Genomic DNA, 19,681 nt, shown 5'->3' with positions numbered 1-19,681 from the left:
CTGCAGTTTCTCATTCGTCTGTTTATCATCCATTGCGTCTTAATGTAAATTTTCGAGCTCTGTTTGTGCTGCGTTTCATTTCACTGTTCCTTGTCCTGCTGTTGATTTTCTTATTTGTTCCTTTTTTTTTTTTTTTTTTTTTTAGTAATTAGAATAGGTTTAGGGTTTGAAGGCATAAGACCAATCACCTGTGCTAACGTGAAAGGTTTTTGTGCTTTTAAAAATGTATTTGTTATTTGTGAGCATAGAGTGACGTTGTTGAATGAAGTTTTAGAATTGGATTAAAATTAAATTTTAGCTTTGTCTTGAGTAGAGATTGTGACATGCATTAATCAAAGCTATAGTTGTGTTTGATATGATTCTTGTTGAAGGAATATGTTTGTAATGATTTTAAAAGTGTCTACTTAATCCTGTTTAAGCATAAACTCAAATTATGAACGAAAAAATTATGTTTAGTATGAGGTGACGACAGGTCCCTCTAATTTTCACTCGACTACCAATTACTTGATTTTTTGAAGTTGAATTAATCTTATATTACTGCACATTTAGTTATGGAAGTTCAAATTACTATCTTTCTTAAAAATTAGCTACACAAAAAAATTGAAGTAACAACAGAGTGGAAAAACTGAATGAACCAGTACGAACATTTATTTTTGTCATATTTATTAATTTCCATTATTTATTTTCTACCAAAAACATGTGATGAAATTGAATGTTTCTAAGTGGACTTTTCCTTCCGATCCTTTCTCGTACAGAATTAACGTTAAAATTATCAAAGTTTTTATTTTTTTCTTTTTTTCTTTTCTCAATTATTGCATTTTCTATTGTTATATTTGTCTTTACTTGACTTATAGTTTTAAAGTTGATATTCTTTACTCAATGAATTGATGTTGATTATCGATTAAAACTTAGTCAGTCCCTTACAATTACATTTCTATCGTAGCCAAAAACCAAAATCAGCATGACATCTTAATTGCAACTATCAATCTCAAGTTAAGAACTCAAATCCTTTTATTATATTGCGATTATTTCTATGAACTCTCCAATACAAGAACATTTTGACAAGACAAAAAGTTTCATCTTAAGAAAAGTAAAGATATTTTAGAAAAATGAAATTCAGTTTTATATGATTACATATAATATGACTTTTTAAATTATACATGAACAAAATTTAAAAATAGAATCCACCTTTGTACATTAAAAAAGAACCAACTTTGCATATTATTCTCTTAGTAAAAGAAGAATAAGATTTGGCATTTTTTCGTCCATTTATATCATTAGTATTTACCTTCTTGCTATTAAAATAATAACGATATAATATTGACAAACTAAATATTTATCAAAGTTAGAGAACTTATGGAAGTTGAATTTAATGGAAGAGGCCATGTACAATTTAAATGCTTTATAGGAACAAATCAAGAGGTGTGAAATATATTTATTTCCCTCGGAGCCTGACCGCACTTGCCGTAGGCCAATGGGAATTCCGTATCTGCCCATTGGGCAGCGGCGAAAAAATAACCTGGGCAGTTCTGTTCACACTGGGTCAGAACTTTATAGTAGAAAATTAGGGCTGACTGGATCTGTGCAGGGGGTCGAAAGGTGCAGAAGTTGTTCCGGGCCTCGAAACCCTAGAAGCTTTTCGGCATAGTCGTCGTTTTCGTTGCAGGGGCTTGTGTGTTTGTTCCCCGATTAGATTCGCGAGCTTGCAATTGAGGTTGTGGGATTGAGGGACTGATCGAGGCCTCACCACAGTCAAGCATCATGCAGGCTGTCAGATCGTCGCTGTGGGCGGTTCATGGGTCAGTTTTGCAACACATGCGCGTGAGAGCGGTCGTTGCACCATCCACCACCGGCCTTTGGGGCAATGGCAATGCGAGGACAATGTCGGGCGAGGCACATGGGACATACTTGGACCGGCGCGATGTCATAGACCGTGTGCTCGCTGTGGTGAAATCCAACCAAAAAGTCGATGCCTCGAAGGTGTGACGTCGTGATTCCGTGTCTTTGTTTTTGTTTTTTTGTTTTTCCTTCCGTTTGACCTAGAGAAGAGGTTCCAGTGAGGATGACTTGCCGAATATCTCATCTATGCAGGGGCTCACCTGGTGGTCACTAGGTGTGACCTCATGACTCGACAGTTTTGGGTGTATGAGCTTCGGATTACTTGAAGGGTTTGGAGGGATATTTTGTGAGCGGTCGCTTTTGTTCATTCCGGTCGTTTAGTTATCGATTTGACGAATATCGTAGGATTCCCGGGTCGAAAGGGAGCTGGTCACCATGTGGAGTAGCCCACGTGGTTGCATCCTTGAAACCTTGATGGTTCGTATTTGGGTTTATGAATTTGATGCTGAAAATAAACCCTTAATCTGTCTTCCATTGCCATGTTGGGTTTGAATTCTTACCGACATGAGGCGAGTGACGTAAGTTCGACATAAGTAGTCACTGCGCGTCTTAGTACGTTAGAGCATTGTGGATTCCTGCGATCCTTTGCAGCACAATTGTTAGGTTACCGCCAGATATTTGTCAGTGTAGTATTGGTTGATAGCCACTTTGATGAAATATTGGGGTTGGTGAAATGTTTGGGTTTCGAGGTTCTATGTGCATGAATTTTGTCTGCAAGAGAAGATAAGTCGATATCTGTTTTGCATCGTGTTGGCATGTGTAGTTCTTTACCGCTATAGTTTTTAGAATAGTCTGCATTGAAGTGTCTGGTCACGTTTGCTTAATCTTACGCGGTTTCATTTCACAGGTGTCCGAGACAGCTAGCTTTAAAGATATGGGTCTCGACAGCTTAGATGAAGTGGAGGTAGTGATGGCACTCGAAGAGGAATTCGCACTGGAGATTCCTGATGCTGAGGCTGATAAAATCAGGTCTGCTTCAGATGCTATCGACTTCATTGCATCTCATCCCAGCGCCAAGTAGGTTAAAGATGTTGCTCAATCTCACGCTCTCCACGGCTATTCAGGATTGAGGCCTTGTGGTTTTTAGTCGATTATTTGCTCCTTACCGTGACACCAGGTTCTTACAGCATGGTTACATTCTCATTCAAGAATGGAATTGAGTGGCATTACGATGCCAGCTTTCAATGAGGAAAACATAGTTTGTTCATTAGTTTTTTGTGTACGTGTGCTTGATGCAAATCGGCGCATATTCTTCAAACACATCCTCTCTGGTGCTCCAGTTGTGTCTCATAAGTGGACTGAAACGTTAATAAAACTTATATTCTCGCCTCACACGACTACCATTTCGTTACAGGAAGGCAGTGGTGGTATGGCATTCATTGATTGGGCTTGTTCGTTTTATTTTGAAATGTGACTAATTTTGAGCAACTTTCGGAGTTATCATTAACACAATTCATTTCCTAATTCTTTCCAGACCAGAGTCTTCATTCTACGCCTGCTCACAATGTCGAAGTCTGGCACCGAGAATCGTATCTAATGTGCATGACTTCGTAGCTCCTTTCTCAGCAAAAACCTTCCTGGTGAATAGTATCGGACAAGTGGGCCGCGAACAACCTATTTTAAGGTTTATCCTGTCATTATGTGAAGAGGTGATTGTCAACGTAGAGTGTGTCACTTAACTATACCCACACAAAGGGTATGCAAAACACATTGTCAGAACACATCATCCCGGCTGTCATTCTCATGGCCACGTGTAAAATATTCCACGGCGTGGCGCGTGAAGCGTGGCGGGGTTTGTTCGGTTGAAGCGTCACCCCTTTTGGCCCACAGCTGGTTTTTAAAGACTATCAACTGGGTTTCCCTTTCTATTTTTCTGTGCTCTTACAGCGCTTTTTGAGCTGAGCTGGAATTCTCATATACTCCCGTGGGAAATACCGTACTACTTTGGGAAGGAAAGCGCCCGAAGTGTTGGTTCGGAAGAGCAAGGGCAGGGTGACTTCAATCACGTGAATCCCGGCCCTGAGGTTTTGTATCATGAGTCTTCGTGTGAAGAGAATTCTGGAGGTGATGCAGCTGCACAGGATCCCTCAATGGTGCTACTGATGTTCTTAGTTGTATCGTTAGATCGGTTCCCAAGTTTCCAATTACTGATGAAGAAACCATCGCGTTTTGATGCGGAGCATTCCTCTGGATTCGGCTAACCTATTTGAGGTAATCCAAGGTTTCTACCAAGGATAATTTCGCTAGTGTAAAGAATTTTAGGTCAGCATTGCATTCCTGCTTTTTGGTATCTTGCATCTGCTTTGGAAAAGTGATCACGCGATTGGAGAGTAGCAGAACTTTGAGGTTTAGAGAAGGATTTTGAACGGGTGTATGGATTTGTGATGAGGACTTGGTTGGTAAGACTTTGCCGTCGCTTTCGACGTGTTTAGGCTCTGATTTTGTGAATCAAGTGCAACCTCCATAATTGCGCCTTCATCGCAGTGTGTTGAGTACGCGAATGGAGGAGCGGGATCAGTGTCCCCTATGTAATCGCAATGTGCCTGTCGTGCTCTTAGACAGCCATGTGAATTCTCACCTTGATGCAGAGGACATTGAAAGAGACAGAGCCTTCGCTCAGAAAATCGCCTCCACGACTTGCGAAGTTGCAAAACCAAGCAATAGAGGATACGTAACATGCGACAGGGGTTGCAATCAGGATGTTCCCATCCAAGAGTGGGATTTTCATTGTCTTCAGCATAGTCTGACCCTGGAGGATACCGAGGAGAACAGCACCCGTTCATTCATTAAGAACATAGGGGGCTTGAGCAAGCGGCAGCGAGGAAATTCCTATGGCGAGGATACAAAGGGAGAGATGAGCAAGTCGGTAACGAACAGGTCCATGGAGGAGGATGTGAAGTCGTTGATGTCATATCAAGTCAAGGAGACGACTACAGCCCTCGTAAAAGAGGGGCTTATGCACCTGTTAAAGCGATGCCTGGAGTCGGAACACAGGGTGGGACAATCCACGATCGTGATATCCGGGTGGGTGGACCACTACGAAAGCCGGCACAGAGAAGATTTGGGGTGGGGTTGTGGATGGCGAAACATTCAGATGATGGCATCGCACCTGCTTATGACAGACCCATATGCAAGGGAGGTTTTGTTCGGAGGTTGTGGATTTGTGCCAGATATATTGTCGCTGCAGAGGTGGGTGGAGATGGCCTGGAAGAAGGGATTTGACACCCCTGGGGCAGACTACTTCAACTGGGACATTGTCGGAACGCACAAGTGGATTGGCACCACCGAGTGTGCTACCTTGTTGCGCTCCTTTGGCATACGTGCAAGGATCGTTGACTTCCAATCTATTGGACGGGGTAGAGTAGAGAGTCGCAGAGGAGGAGAGCAGGAAAACAATGCTGTGCCCACACGAAGAAGCCTAGCCTCATTTAAGTCCCCAGATTCATCAACCTCAACTTCGGTATCCCAATCAAGGTCTGGATCTAGGTCAAGGTCAAATTCAAGGTCAGCTTCAAGGTCGAGGCGCGTTTCGCCTTTGAATAACGAAGAGTCCGAGTGCAAAGGTTGTGGAGAATATCCGATTGAAGGGGTAAGATACCGCCACTCACACGACCTAAACTCAGATCTATGTGTGGGGTGCATGGAGAAGCTCCGAAACAGCTCCAGCAAGCTTGACCGGGACACTGCAGAGGGGTACGTGGGCGTGGATTTTGAACCAGGAAGCTGCTCTGCAAACCCATCAAACAGGGACGGCGGCTCCACTAACAGATCCCGACACAAACACATCGTCGACTGGGTGTGGAATTACTTCATGGAGAGGCCCGACCGAAACTCCTCCTCTGCGGCCACTGTGTTTGATCAGCTCCGGCAACCGATCGTGTTCAGCAAGAAGTCACCATTGTACTTCCAACACAGGGGCCACTCCAGAACCATCGTGGGCATTGAGAAACGGCAGCGACTCGGTGGGATGACCGAGGAAATTAACCTGTTCGTGCTGGACCCTTCGCAGAAAACGGCTGACGTTGCTAAGGTGTTGAGGGATAAGACTGGATGGCAGAGGTTGCTCAAGTGTGGTCTCCAGACGCTTATGCATGCCGAATATCAGCTTTGTTATGTAGATCCTGGCCTTGCCACTGGAGAAGAATACGAAAACCTTAAAGTGCTCAGCAGTCTTCACTTCACATACTAAAGTCCTTCAACTTGAACGGATTGCAATTTTCATTAATGGTTTGTTCCCATTGTCAGTTCGCAGATCAGTACACATTCAAGGTTACACCCAAGGTTACAAGAGTGTTTCTAGAGCTCGTTGTCAACTCGTGTTCTCATAATCTTTCCAACATGGTTATTATAACTAAGGAGGTAGATACAAATCAGCCATGAAAATGTTTACCTGTGCATTCCAGCGTATATGAATTGCCACTTCTGTACACAAGTTGCCCAGCTTCAAGGTACGAGTTGCGAGCTTCATGGCAAACTGAAGAGCTCAGAAGATTCTACTGAATTGGCTGGATACTCCACATGAGACGACAATGTTCAGAATATTGTTTTGATAGTTTTAACCAAGCGCAATTAGTTCCCAGTATGTATTTTACACAAGTGTGACGCACACACATCTATTTCAGTGTGCATTTCGCACACTGAGCAATCCCTCTCCAGCCCTTGCTCACAAAAACTATGATCACGACACTCTGCAAGTCGTGGCAAAGGCTTCCCGAAATTACATGAAGATCAGGTCTGGAAATTAATCAGGCCGAAACCATGAAACGCTGGTCGTGCCTTCGACAAATCTTTTATCGAGAGTTAAGCAAAAAATGCATCTGTAGTATATACCTTTCACGCCCGTGGACTTCGAATGCATCATTTGGAAGGAGCCAATTGCAGCATGTGATGCTTTCGTCACTGGGGAGCAAGTTCTGTGCTGCACCTGCACTTAAGGATAGTATGTCAAGGCCTTAGAAATCTCTGCAAATTCAACTTGTAATCTGCTGTAAGTACTGCACATCCTGACCCACTTTCAACAACTGTTCCTGTTGGCAGCAACGGATATCTGTAATTCTGGAAAAGCTAATTGACGCTTGAGAGTACCGAGTCTTGACTTCATTAGAAAACCGAACATCCCTTCATGGTCAGAATCCTGTGAGCGGCTACAACCTAGATATTTAGCACTTGGTTATGTTCAGCTTTGAGAAGAAATGGGTCACAACTCGTTTTTGCCAAGATCGTGCGTGAAAGAGTACAATTCCCATTAAGCATTCTCAGGTGCATCCAGAGACCCAACCTCCGAGGATAGCATTCATACATGACCCCCCCCCCTTTTTTTTGGGTCAAATTCGGCCGAAATGAAGTACATGTCACAGCTCAGCCTGAGGTCATCTCACGATCTACAGACCAAGCCAGGCTTCAAGGACTGATCTCAACCGTGGGTACAACGGCAGAGGCAAAAAAACACTTTCATTGCATTGATTGTGGTGTACGATGAATAGCTCGCAAAGGTGAGATCCTTACACAGGATTTGGACAACGACGAAGAGCTTCAGAGCTTTGCAGAGAGTCAGAACTTAACTCATTGACGATGGACCTTAAAAGCTTAGCTCATGACATACATACATACATACAGACACACACAAGGATTCATAACCTCATCTGATCATCAATGGCAAGTAGCACTCTCATGGGGTCTCTTGTGGATTGACAAACCTTCATTGTGTATGTGAGTTGGGCTTCCATAGGTTGGCTTTGTGTATTCGCAAAAAAGGGAGGTCTCTAGGGTTTCTCTCCTACTTGCCTCAGAACCGCCAAGATCCTCTTACACATGAATGAGATTAATAACCATGCACAATAAGACATGGTCAGGATATTAGTACATAGTAAGGATATCATAAAAATTTAGGGTATCAAAATGTTTTAAGAATATCAAAGCGTTATGTTTGTGTCACGGACACATGCATGTAAGCCAATAATTACATGTACAAATAAGTAGAAATAAGTAAAAGTAGGTAAAAGTAAGTTAATTCTATAGAATTTGGTATGGAAGCTTCCTAGAAGCTTTATAGATGCTCCTTTGACTTTATAGGTGTCTTTAATTGATTTTTTGGGATTAGAAACATGGTCAATAAATTGGCCATGCGCCACACATGTTGTTAGCTTAAAGACCAAACTAACTATGTGGCCTATACGTAGAAAAACTTGCCTTGTAAGTCAAGGCATGTATCATACAAAGTCAACACATATTGGAGGTCCTATAGAATGTTGCCACATAGCCCCTAGTTAGATAGTATATATAGAGACAAGAGTGAAGCCTTCTTCACTCTTGTCAATTCTTTTCTTGCTTCCAGTCTAGTTTCAAGGTTCTCTAGTTTTCTTGGCTTTTGGCAATAGCCATTCTAGTTTCTTTCTTATTATATATATCAAGTTATTTCTATTTTGTCATCTTTTTATGAAAGAGTCTCACTTGTTTATTTGTCTTTATCATGTTCTTGTCCTTGACAGATTGATAAGAATATACCTACAATATCAGAGCTTTGTCTAATCTTGATTAAGAATAGATTACCCCTTTTTCTTGATAAGACACAAACATATTAGAAGTTGTGGATTACCCTCTTCTAAACTGATATTGTCCTTAGTATTTTCTTTGTTTTCAAGTCATCTCTTCTATTTGTCTTGAGCGATATTAGACATCTTCTCTTTTCTAAGTGTTATCATGGCAGAACTTGCTAAAATGAAGAGTGCAATGGCACAAATGCAAGAGCAATAGAGAGAGTTAATGCTTGCGATGCATCAACTCAATTTACCACCATAAGAAGCAATAAGATTGGCAGGAAATGAAGATATAGTAATGATTAGAGCTGCTTCAACATCTGTACCAAATCATGTCCCTTCGATATGGTGGAACATCCTTTCAGTGTTAGAGAACTAAGAATTGCCCTATTCGAGAAGTTTCAAGGGACCAAATCTAAGTTTCGAGGATTTATCAATCAAGTACAACTTGTGATTGAACTTCAATGCCAAAGCTATCTAACTCCAGGATCACAAGTTAGATTCATTGATATGCTTCTTTCAAGTTCAGGACTATCGTGGTTTCCATCTTTTTTTGAACGACGAGATCCAATATTGGATAATCTAGAGGCTTTTTTGGCGGAGTTTCAATCCATGTATGGAGAACATGATGCAATTCGTATTGCAACCAATAAGATCCATATTTTACGATAAGACAATCGATCAATAACGTTGTATGCTTTACAATTTTGACAACTTGTAATTGATATCAAGTGGGATGATGCTGCATTTATTAGCCAATTTCTCTACGGATTACAATATGAGGTAAAAAAATTAATGCTCAACTTACTTGATCCTCAAACATTGAGTTAAGCAATTGACTTTGCTGTGAAGTACGACAATCGCCTTTTTAAATTTTGATCTGAGAATTATACGAGTGGACCTCAACGTTACTATAATTTAATGGCAACGCCAATACCTCTTTAACACATACATTCGAAAGTAGTAGATATGCAAATTGATGCAGTACGTTTCAAACCTCTTACTGAGCAAGAAAAGACTCGTCGTCGTCAAGAATGATTGTGCTTATATTGTAGAGAAGCTAAGTACAATGCTCAACATTATCAAAAGAAGCGATGCAACCATAAAATGAGGAATACGACGATCAAAGAAGATAGCATGTCGAAAAATAAATTTATCTAGTTACAATAGGGACCATTGTCGTGTTGTAACACGACTATATAGTGAAAATATAAATGAAAAAGATATTATTAATATTTAGTCAACTTGGATGTTCGAAATAGCGGCCAATTCTAGTGCCAATATTTAAGGTCATTTAATGTCACCCCATCGGCGTCATCGAACCAAGTATCCTCCGTACCAACGGGACAACTAGGATCATTTTTCAACCCTACATGGAACAAGTCTAATAAGTATATACTGGTGGAGATACCCAATATGCATGATGGAGGTGCAGAAAGACCACTTCGTCATTTTCGTTGCAGATAGGTTGGTCATTATGCCAATGAATGTTCTAATCCCAAAGCCACTGATGATCATGCACTAGTGTATAGGAATTGCAAGCAGACAAGGCATATTTATCAACAATGTAATGCTCAGTCTAATTTCAATAAACGGGATCAATAGATCCAAAGCCAAGGAAAAATTGAGGAGATAAATCAAGGTCCTCAAGATTCTCCGATAAATTGGATGGAATGAGTCTGAGCCATTCTTACCAAGAGTTGGCAAAAGAGAAAAAGACCAATTCAATATTTAGGTGAGTCTGATGTGAAGGGCCAATTTGATCCAATTACAGGGACATCCAATCCAGGTCTTGGTATGGACTTCTTATCCAGTATGAGACGTGATTTGGTTGGACAATCCAATGAGGTCCCGAATACGGAGGCTTTGGTTTCATTTCAAGCTGTTCCATTCTCTATGCCGTTTCAGGGGAAACATCCTTTCCATGGAAAGATCCTCTTAGAGACAGGAATTCTGGGGAAGTGCCGTTGACTGTTCCAATTCAGAGTCCAAGGTGAAAGAAAATGGGACCACATGGAGTTAAAAGAGAGGAGACGATAAGGAAAGAGGCATTCGGAGATCAGGATTTTGGGATCGGAGAGTTGGCTTCAAGCTCCTTTGAAAGGTATAGAATTGGATTCATAGGATTTGGGAGAACTTTGGATATCGTTGTTGAAAGTCAGTGTTTGTATTGGTGATTTGGATTTGTTTGCAATAAAGTTAAGGCTAATACTCTTGACTGTTTTGTGAAATTGAAGAAACTTCTGCAATTAAAATTTAGAGGTATCTAGAGGATTGAGTATGTTGAGTGCATGCAAAAAGTTGTGTTAATCTGACGGAACAGATAGAGGATATTTGACCATTAGTGTAAAGAAGTATCGGAAGTTAGCAGATTGAGGTTGTTTAGGATTTTTGTAATATCTGGAGATCTACCAGCTGGAATAAGGTGACTTTTGGCACGGTAAGTCAAGAACTTCTAGGCGGCAGTCAAGATACGTTAGTGTGGATTAACGACATTTTCTTGCAACCTATAAGTTAGATTGGATTGAAACTTCTTGAGCATTTGGAAGGCTTGCAAAGACACCAGTGGTAGAAATTTACAACAATCGGATGGTCAGATTGAGAATTATAGCTTGCGAAAGCTCGCTATCCAAGATTAGGATAAAAAATAAAATAAAAATAAAAATAAAGATAAAATAATAAAATAAAATAAAAATAAAAAAATAAAAAATAAAAAATAAAATAAAAACTAACAAATAATAAAAGACTTTGTACTTATAATATCTTGAAGTTATTAAAAATAGTGTTTCTAAGCACTTTGTATTGGGATTAAGCTTTTACATTGAAATCCGAAATAGTTTGTGTTTAGATGGTTGAAACCCACTAGCCTACTGAGATACTTGCAAAACATTATTTTATCTTCTATAGCCAGATGCGCGATGCATTCTCAAGCAAGATAGCATATAATACGACATAAGTGGTGAACCTGATGTGAAAGCTTGAGGTGGAAGGTATTGGATTTTATTTATTTTTATTTTATTTTATGGAGAACGAGAATAAAAATTTTGAAGGGTCTTTGAGAGGAGCTTCAAGTGGAGCTTCTAGTAGAGTTTCTTTTAAAGGACAGGGTATGTACATGGATCCATCCATTGCTAGTATGTTTCAAGCCTTATCATTATTTATGCAGCAACAGCAAATCAATGATTACAATGAAGCTTTAGCAACCAAAGCTTTGCAAGCACTGGTCAATAAAATTGATCAGTTTGATGGAAAGGATATTTCAAAGTATTTAAGATGTTATGTTTGGGAAATGGAATTAAATCGGGTTTTTGAGAAGAAGATGGTTGAATTATTTGGACTAGCCACGATACTGGAGATAAGAGAGCATATTACCTCAATTATGGAGTATTAAGAAAATTCATGGGAGATTTTTTCACATACATTAAAAGGTGAATATTTCTTGGAGGACACTCATCGTGTTATTAAGAAATTATTTCTGGAATGGATTGAGTGGCCTAATAAGAATTTAGAAGCAACAGAGCTACTAAGGGCATTTGAGAGGCAGTATTATCAATTATCAAAGGTAGAAAAATTGACATTAGAGCCGAACAAGATTGAATTATTTTTTCAAGCTGCTGATGGAGAATTACAAGGGAAATTGGAGTTGCTTCTTGAAGACAAAGAAGAAGATGAAGGATTGACAAAGAAGTGGAAAATATTAAAAATACGGTGGGTTTGCTTGCAAAAAGAGAAAGGAGGAAGGATAGGAGTAATATTCCAAAAGTAGTACAAGCACCTAAAATTTCAATACATACAACATGACCAATAATGCCTACTATTCAACCTTTGATATCTTTATCAAAGAAAGGAGAGATGGAAATTAAAGAAATTATATGTGGAATGCGAGATCTTCAAATCAAATTGGCAAAACTTGAAGAAAATACTTCTACAAATAATTTGAAGAATGTTTCAAAATAAGGGTATGTACAAAGATGTATTTGGTGTGATGATGCTTCACATACTAGGAAGGATTGCAATGAATTTAATAATATGATACAGCAAGGAGTTATTTACTGAAAAGATGGAAAGATTGCATTAAAGGATACAGAGGATCTCTTTCAAACCAATTTTGGCAAAGGAGATATGAGAGCATTGGTTCAAGATTACTTAATAGAACTTGGAATAACAACATGAGAGAGTACAAGTTATGGTGCTAGAGTAGATGATGACTTTAGCGGAAGTATAGAAACTAGTGAATTTTGGGCTTCTGCCATTTCCACAATGTAAAAGGAAAAAATACCTCGGAAAGCGTTATTGAGGACTGCAGCTGCAATATGAGGTGCAATAGATTGGAAAGATCTTATTGAGTCTCTTTCAGTTCATGCATATATTACTAAGAGTCAACATGAAGCTTTGATGGAAGAAAAGAGGCAAGAAAATTTTGATGATAGAAGAAAAGAAAATTCTTCTAAGAGGCAAACTCGAGGAAACCAGGCTCGTGAGATAGTTTCACAAGAATTGCATATAAAAGATACTTCAACATCATTGGAAGAAAAAACAAAGGAGATAAAAGATAAAGATAAATCAATTACTTATAAGCTACTTTCTGATATTGAAGCGGCAACAAATTTAAAAGGGAGATTGAAAGAACGTATATTAAATGCTAAGGTGGAATTCACATTGAAAGAGATTTTGGAAATTGCAAAGAAGGAGTTTCATGATTTTATCATTGACAACATTAAGCGAAAGAGACAATTAATGGACAAAGGTGGAATGAGTCATGCTATTGATGCAAGATTATATAAAGATGAAGAAGAGGTTGATAATGGTTACAAGCAATCAACAAATGAAAAGAATAGATATAATCAATGAGTACATTTTAAAGATTATAGTGATAAGAAAATGGAAGCTTCAAGCCATTATACTTGGAAACATTGGACAAGTACAACTACTAAAGTATTGGTGAAAGTAGGAGATATATAATAACCAATTATTGCTTTAATTGCCCATGGTGCTGAAATAAATCTTATGTCTAAGGATCTTTATAAGAAGCAGAAATGACCAATTGATATGGAACATGGATGGACAATATGAGCAGATAATAACACACGGGACAAATTATATAGAACTTGTCTAGATGTCAAACTTCGAATTGGAGATGTTGCGATAGAACAATATTTTTTTGTTCAAGATACAACGTCTTATCCATGATTTTAGGACAACCTTATATTATGGCAACACGGATGGAAACAAAAGTACTTAATGATGGTTCTGCTTATCCAAAGGTACATAGTGAAGATCGAAGGAAAGTTGTATAATTTTTGATAATACCTCTTAATCATGAACGAAATCGAGATAGGTTGAGAGAGAAATCGTTGCCAAGGATTGTTGAAGGATTTAAGGATTTTGGGGAAGTACCACTATAAAGTGGGATTATGGAGGTACAAAAGAAGAGGTACTCTTGTGAGATGAAGGTGCCTTTGATGCGAGTTTTATTGGTATTTTTGAAAATGGAAATATTATGTATAAAAAAGTTGATGATTTTAAAAGAAAAGAAAGAAAAAGATTATATAATATTGAAAAAGAATTACGCAAGTTAGGGACATTAAAAGATGATGAGAAGATTTTAGGTGTTTATGAAGAAAATGGATTGGAGGATTGTTTAGAATTAATTGTATCTATTGGATTAATGATAAGATTGTGGAAATTCATTCGAGGGAGGTTTATTCTATACTTGAGTCTTTTCAAGCACCAAAAGTTATTGTAGAGATAAAATATAAAACAGTAGATAAAAAGGTCAAACCTATTGCCGGACCTTTACGAAAAGATTCTAAGGAACAAATGAAAGAAACATCAAAAGAAGAGAGTTTAAGAAATTCAAAGAAGATTGGACATTAGTTTACCAAGGAGACTTTTGAAGAATTGAAGATTGGATGTGATGGTTCCTTATTTCCAACATAAATTAAATATTTTAAAAAAATGCTTGCAAAACAAAGTAAAACATTTGCCTTTGGGTCTCGTGAAATAGGATGTGTAGATCTTAATATTGTTGCTCCTATGGTTATCTTTACACTACCTCATGTGCCTCGAAACTTAAGGCCAATTCTCGTGTCGAGGGCACATTTACCTAAATTGGTAGAATTATTGAAAGAAAAGATGCAAATGAAATTTTTGGAGCCCTCTTTTGTTCCATATTCTAGTCATTGATTTACGGTGTTGCGTTGTAACACAAGTATATCGTGAAAATATAAAGAAAGGGGACTTTTATTAATATTTAGTTACCTCGAATATTAGGGGCAACGACCAATTCCAGTGCAAATACTGGGAGGCCAGGGTCAATCACCTCGTTACACTCAGCTGGGGCATACTGAAATGCTCCGTTCGATTCCAATAACGAGAGTCAGCAAAAAAGAGAAAGGACCAATTCAACGACGAGTGAGCCTGGTTCGAAGAGCCAATTGGATCTAATTTCAAGACAACCAATCCGGGTCCTCTTACCCAATATGGGACCTGAATTGATCGGGCAACCCAATGTAGTCTAATTACGGGAAAATCGAGGTCTTACTACGGGCCTCAGCCAATCTGACGCAAAGGACCAATTTGATCCAATTACAGGAACATCCAGGTCCTACTACTAGACTCTTACCCAATATGAGACCTGAATTGGTCGGGCGACTCAATGTGGTCCCGATTACGGGGCTCCGATTTTGTTTCAGGCTGTTCCGTCCTTTGTGCCGTTCTGGGAACGTCCTTTTGGTAAAAGGATCTCTTAAAGGTAAAAACGGAGGAGAAAGCTCTGACGGCGAGAGCCAATTTTGGATCTAAGCTCTGACGGCGGGAGCCAATTCCAAATCCAAGACGGAAGATTGAAGAAATTCAGAGGCTAGGGTTTGAAAGAGGAGAGAATTAGGGTTAAAGGGGAGGATAGGTTAAGAGAATGAGAGTTTTTTTTAGGGATTTGAGAGGGATCAGAGAGCGAGCTTCATGCTTCGGGTCGGGGAAGAAAAGACAGAGAATTGGATTTTTTTTCTTCATAGGGTTTTAAGAAGAGTGAGGCAATCGTTGCTGAAGTCAGTGTTGTAATGGTGAATCGGGATTTTTAATGAAGTGGGTTTGATTACTCCTGAGTGTTTTGTGAAATCGAGTTACGTTGTCGTATTACGTGCTTTTCTGCTCGAGAATGCGTCGGGCGTCTGGCTGTAGAAGGTAGTATGGAGATTCGCCGATAGTCAAGCAGTCTATCAGTTTTGACTACTGGAATATAAACGACTGCGACAATGTACCGTAAATCTATACGGATGCTCTTCAACTGCTTGTCGAAGTCCTTTTTGCCCCAGCCGGTAGGTCTCTAGACGTTACAGAGAACCCCGAACAACCCAAACTGTTAATCTTCAATACCGCTTTGTACTTACGATCTTATATCCATTGACTGTCTTGTTAGATTAACCCAATAAATTTCATTCACTCCGCATACTCAATCCTATAGACACCTTTTTAATCCTTCAATCACAGACGTAACTCGATTTCACAAAACAGTCAAGAGTATTCAAACCCACTTCATTAAAAATCTCGATTCACCATTACAACACTAACTTCAGCAACGATTGCCTCAGTCTTTCCAAAACTCTATGGAGAAGAAAAATCCAATTCTCCGTCTTTTCTTCCCCGACCCGAAGCATGAAGCTCCTCTCCAATCCCCTTGATCTTCAAAAACCTCCAATGAAACCGAACTAGTAACCTTGCAAAAAGCTTGAAGCTAGCTCCCCGATTCAAAGAAAAAAAACCCCCTTAAAACTTATTCTCCCTCTAACCTTATCCTCTGAATTTCTTCAATCTTCCATCTTGGATCCGAAATTGGCTCCCGTCGTCACAACTTAGATCCGAAATTGGCTCTCGTCATCAAGGCTCTCTCCTCCGTTTTTACCTTTAAGAGATCCATTTACCGCAAACAACATTCCCTGAAACGGCTCAGAGAACAGGACAGCCTGAAACAAAATCGAAACCCCGTACTCGGGTCCACATTGAGTTGCCCGACCAATTCAGGTCTCATATTGGGTAAGAGGACCCGGATTGGATGTCTTGAAATTGGACTGCATTGGGTTGCCCAACCAATGCAAGTCTCATATTGGGTAAGATGCCCATAGTAACCTAGATGTTCGCATAATTGGGTCCAATTGGTCCTCGCGTTAGATTGACTAAGGCCCATAGTAAGACTTGGATTTTCCATTATTTGACTGCATTCGGTTGCGCGACCAATTCAGGTCTCATATTGGATAAGAGTCCAGTAGTAACCTGGATTTTCCCGTAATTAAACTGCATTCGGTTGCCCGGCCAATTCAGGTCTCATATTGGGTAAGAGGACCCGGATTGGATTCTCGAAATTGGATCCAATTGGCTCTTTGAACCAGGCTCATCCGTCGTGTGAATTGGTCCTTCCCTTCCTGCTAACTCCCGTTATTGGAATTGAATGGAGCATTTCAGTATGCCTCGGCTGACTGTAACGGGGTGACTGAAATTGGCCACTCAGTATTTGCACTGGAGTTGGTCGTTGCTTCCAATATTCGAGGTAACTGAATATTAATAAAAGTCCCTTTTCTTTATATTTTCACAGTATACTCGTGTTACAACACGACAACGTCTGTGATGAAGAATTAAAAGGGTGTCTATAGGATTGAGTATGCGGAGTGAATGAAATTTATTGGGTTAATCTAACAAGACAGTCAGTAGACACAAGATCGTGAGTATAAAGCGGTATCAAAGATTAGCAGTTTGGGTTGTTCGGGGTTCTCAGTAACATCTAAAGACCTACCGGCTGGGGCAAAGAGGACTTTGGCGAGCAGTCAAAGGGCATCCGTATAGATTTACGGTGTATTCTTGTAGTCGTTTATATTCCAATAGTCAAAAACCGATAGACTGCTTGAATATTGGCGAATCTCCATACTACCTTCTACAGCCAAGCGCCCGATGCCTTCTCGAGCAGGAAAGCACGTAATACGACAAAGTGGTGAACCCGACGTGAAAGCTTGAAGTAGAAGGTATTGGATTTTGTTTGATTTTATTTTTATTTTTATGGAAAACAAAAATAAAAATTTTGAAGGATTTTTGGGAGGAGTTTCTGGTGGGGAGTCTTCTAAAGGACAAGGTATGCACATGGATCCGTCTATTGCTAGTATGTTTCAAGCCTTCTCATTATCAATGCAGCAACAGCAAAGCAATGATCGAAAGGAAGCTTTGGCAACCAAAGCATTGCAAGCAGTGATCAATAAAATTGATCAATTTGATGGAAGGAATATTTCAAGGTATTTAAGATGTTATGTTCGTGAAATGGAATTAAATCGGGTTTCTGAGAAGAAAATGGTTGAATTATTTGCACTTGCCACGATACCGGAGATAAGAGACCATATTATATCGATTACGGATCATTATGGGAATTCATGGGAGGTTTTTTCACATCCATTGAAAGACAAATATTTCTTGGAAGATGCTGATCACGTTACTAAGAAGTTGTTTTTGGAATGGATTGAACGGCCTAATAAGAATTTGCAAGCAACAGAGCTACTAAGGGAATTTGAGAGGTAGTACTCTCAATTGTCGAAGGTAGAAAAATTGACATTAGAGCCGAACAAAGTTGATCTATTTCTTCAAGCTGCTGATGGAGAATTGCAAGGGAAATTAGAATTCCTTCTTGAAGACAAAGAAGAAGATGAAGGATTGAGAACAAAGTGGAAGAACGTTGAAGATGCGGTGGGGTTGCTTACAAAAAGAGAAAAGAGGAAGGATAGGAGCAATATTCCAAAAATAGTACAAGCACCCAAAGCTCCAATACGTACAACACCACCAACAATGCCTACAGTTCAACCTTCGACATCCTTATCAAAGAAAGTAGATATGGAGATGGAAGAAATTATACGAGGAATGCGAGATCTTCAAATCAAATTGGCAAGACTTGAAGAGAATACTTCTACAAACAATTCGAAGAATGTTTCAAAACAAGGATATGTACAAAGATGCATTTGGTGTGATGATGCTTCACACACTAGAAAAGATTGCAATGAATTTAATAATATGATATGGCAGGGAATTATTTGCTGGAAAGATGGGAAGATAGCATTAAAAGATAGGGAGGATCTTCTTCAAACCAATTTTGGCAAGGGGTGAATGAGAGCATTGGTTCAAGATTACTTAAAGAGCATGAAATAGCAGCACGAGAAAGTGCAAGTTATGGTGCTAGAGTAGATGATGACCTTGATGGAAGTACGGAAACTAGTGAGTTTTGGGCTTCTGCCATTTCTACAATGCAAGAAGGGAAATTACCTCGAGAAGCATTATTGAAGACTGCAGCTACAATATGACGTGCAACAGGTTGGGAGGATCCTGTTGAGTCTCTTTCAGTTCATGCATATATTGCTAAGAGCCAATATGAAGCTTTGATGGAAGAAAAGAGACAAGGAAATTTTGATGATACGAGAGAAGGAAATTTTTCTAAGAGGCAAACTCGAGGAGACAAGGCTCGAGAGGCAGCTTCACAAGAATTGCCTTTAAAGGATACCTCAGCATCATTAGAAGAAAAACCAAGGGAGATAAAAGATAAGGGCAAATCAATTGCTTATAAGCTACTTTCTGACATTGAAGCGGCAACAAATTTGAAAGGGGTGTTGGAAGAACGTATATTAAATGCTAAGGTAGAATTCACATTGAAAGAAGTTTTGGAAATTGCAAAGAAGGAATTTCATGATGTTATCATTGATAGCATTAAGCGAAAGAGGCAATTAATGGACGAAACTGGAATGAGTCATGCTATTGATGCAAGAATATATAAAGATGAAGAAGAGGTTGATATTGGTTATAAGCAACCAACAAATGAAAAGAATGGATATAATCAACGAGTACGTTTCGAAGATTATAGTGACAAGGAAATGGAAACTTTGAGCCATTATACTCGAAAGCATTGGGCAAGGGCAACTACTGAGGTATTGGTGAAAGTAGGAGATATAGAAAAACCAATTGTTGCTTTAGTCGACCATGGTTCTGAAATAAATCTTATGTCTAAAAATCTTTATAAGAAGCAAAAATGGCCAATTGATATGGAACATGGATGGGCAATACGAGCAGCTAATAACACATAGGGCGAATTATATGGAGCTTGTCCAGATGTCAAAATTCGGATTGGGGATGTTATGACAGAGCAACATTTCTTTGTTCAAGATACAACGTCTTATCCGTTGATTTTAGGACAACCTTATATTACAACAACACGGATGGAAACA

The 19,681-nt window shown here is 39.3% G+C and overlaps 2 protein-coding genes across 3 annotated transcripts; both read left to right on the top strand.

Annotated features, from left to right (window-relative positions):
• The first annotated feature begins 1,643 nt into the window (after positions 1-1,643).
• Positions 1,644-3,283, top strand: LOC112290841 (uncharacterized). The gene is made up of 2 exons (XM_024537616.3): positions 1,644-1,980; positions 2,747-3,283. The coding sequence occupies exons 1-2, from the start codon at positions 1,762-1,764 to the stop codon at positions 2,918-2,920; spliced, it is 393 nt and encodes a 130-aa protein (XP_024393384.1). The 5' UTR covers positions 1,644-1,761; the 3' UTR covers positions 2,921-3,283.
• Positions 3,284-3,969: 686 nt separating this feature from the next.
• LOC112290840 (uncharacterized) lies at positions 3,970-6,179 on the top strand. 2 transcript variants are annotated; one of them, XM_024537614.3, is made up of 2 exons: positions 3,970-4,110; positions 4,384-6,179. In XM_024537614.3, the coding sequence occupies exon 2, from the start codon at positions 4,400-4,402 to the stop codon at positions 6,086-6,088; it is 1,689 nt and encodes a 562-aa protein (XP_024393382.1). In that variant the 5' UTR covers positions 3,970-4,110; positions 4,384-4,399; the 3' UTR covers positions 6,089-6,179. The 2 variants fall into 2 exon arrangements, with proteins under 2 accessions (XP_024393382.1, XP_024393383.1); XM_024537615.3 differs by having other exon boundaries at positions 3,972-4,110; positions 4,332-6,179.
• Positions 6,180-19,681: the final 13,502 nt, after the last annotated feature.

Source organism: Physcomitrium patens, chromosome 13 (genome assembly GCF_059467195.1).
Source record: "Physcomitrium patens ecotype Gransden chromosome 13, ASM5946719v1, whole genome shotgun sequence".
In the NCBI taxonomy this organism is placed as follows: Eukaryota; Viridiplantae; Streptophyta; class Bryopsida; order Funariales; family Funariaceae; genus Physcomitrium; species Physcomitrium patens.
Note: the sequence above shows the minus strand (reverse complement) of the source record. Positions and strands in the feature narration are given on the sequence as shown.

Excerpts from the sequence above, each read along its gene's own strand:
- LOC112290841 (XM_024537616.3), top strand. The coding sequence starts at position 1,762 with ATGCAGGCTGTCAGATCGTCGCTGTGGGCGGTTCATGGGTCAGTTTTG. Across the intron at positions 1,981-2,746 it reads AAAAAGTCGATGCCTCGAAG|GTGTCCGAGACAGCTAGCTT; the intron begins GTGTGACGTCGT and ends TTCATTTCACAG.
- LOC112290840 (XM_024537614.3), top strand. The coding sequence starts at position 4,400 with ATGGAGGAGCGGGATCAGTGTCCCCTATGTAATCGCAATGTGCCTGTC.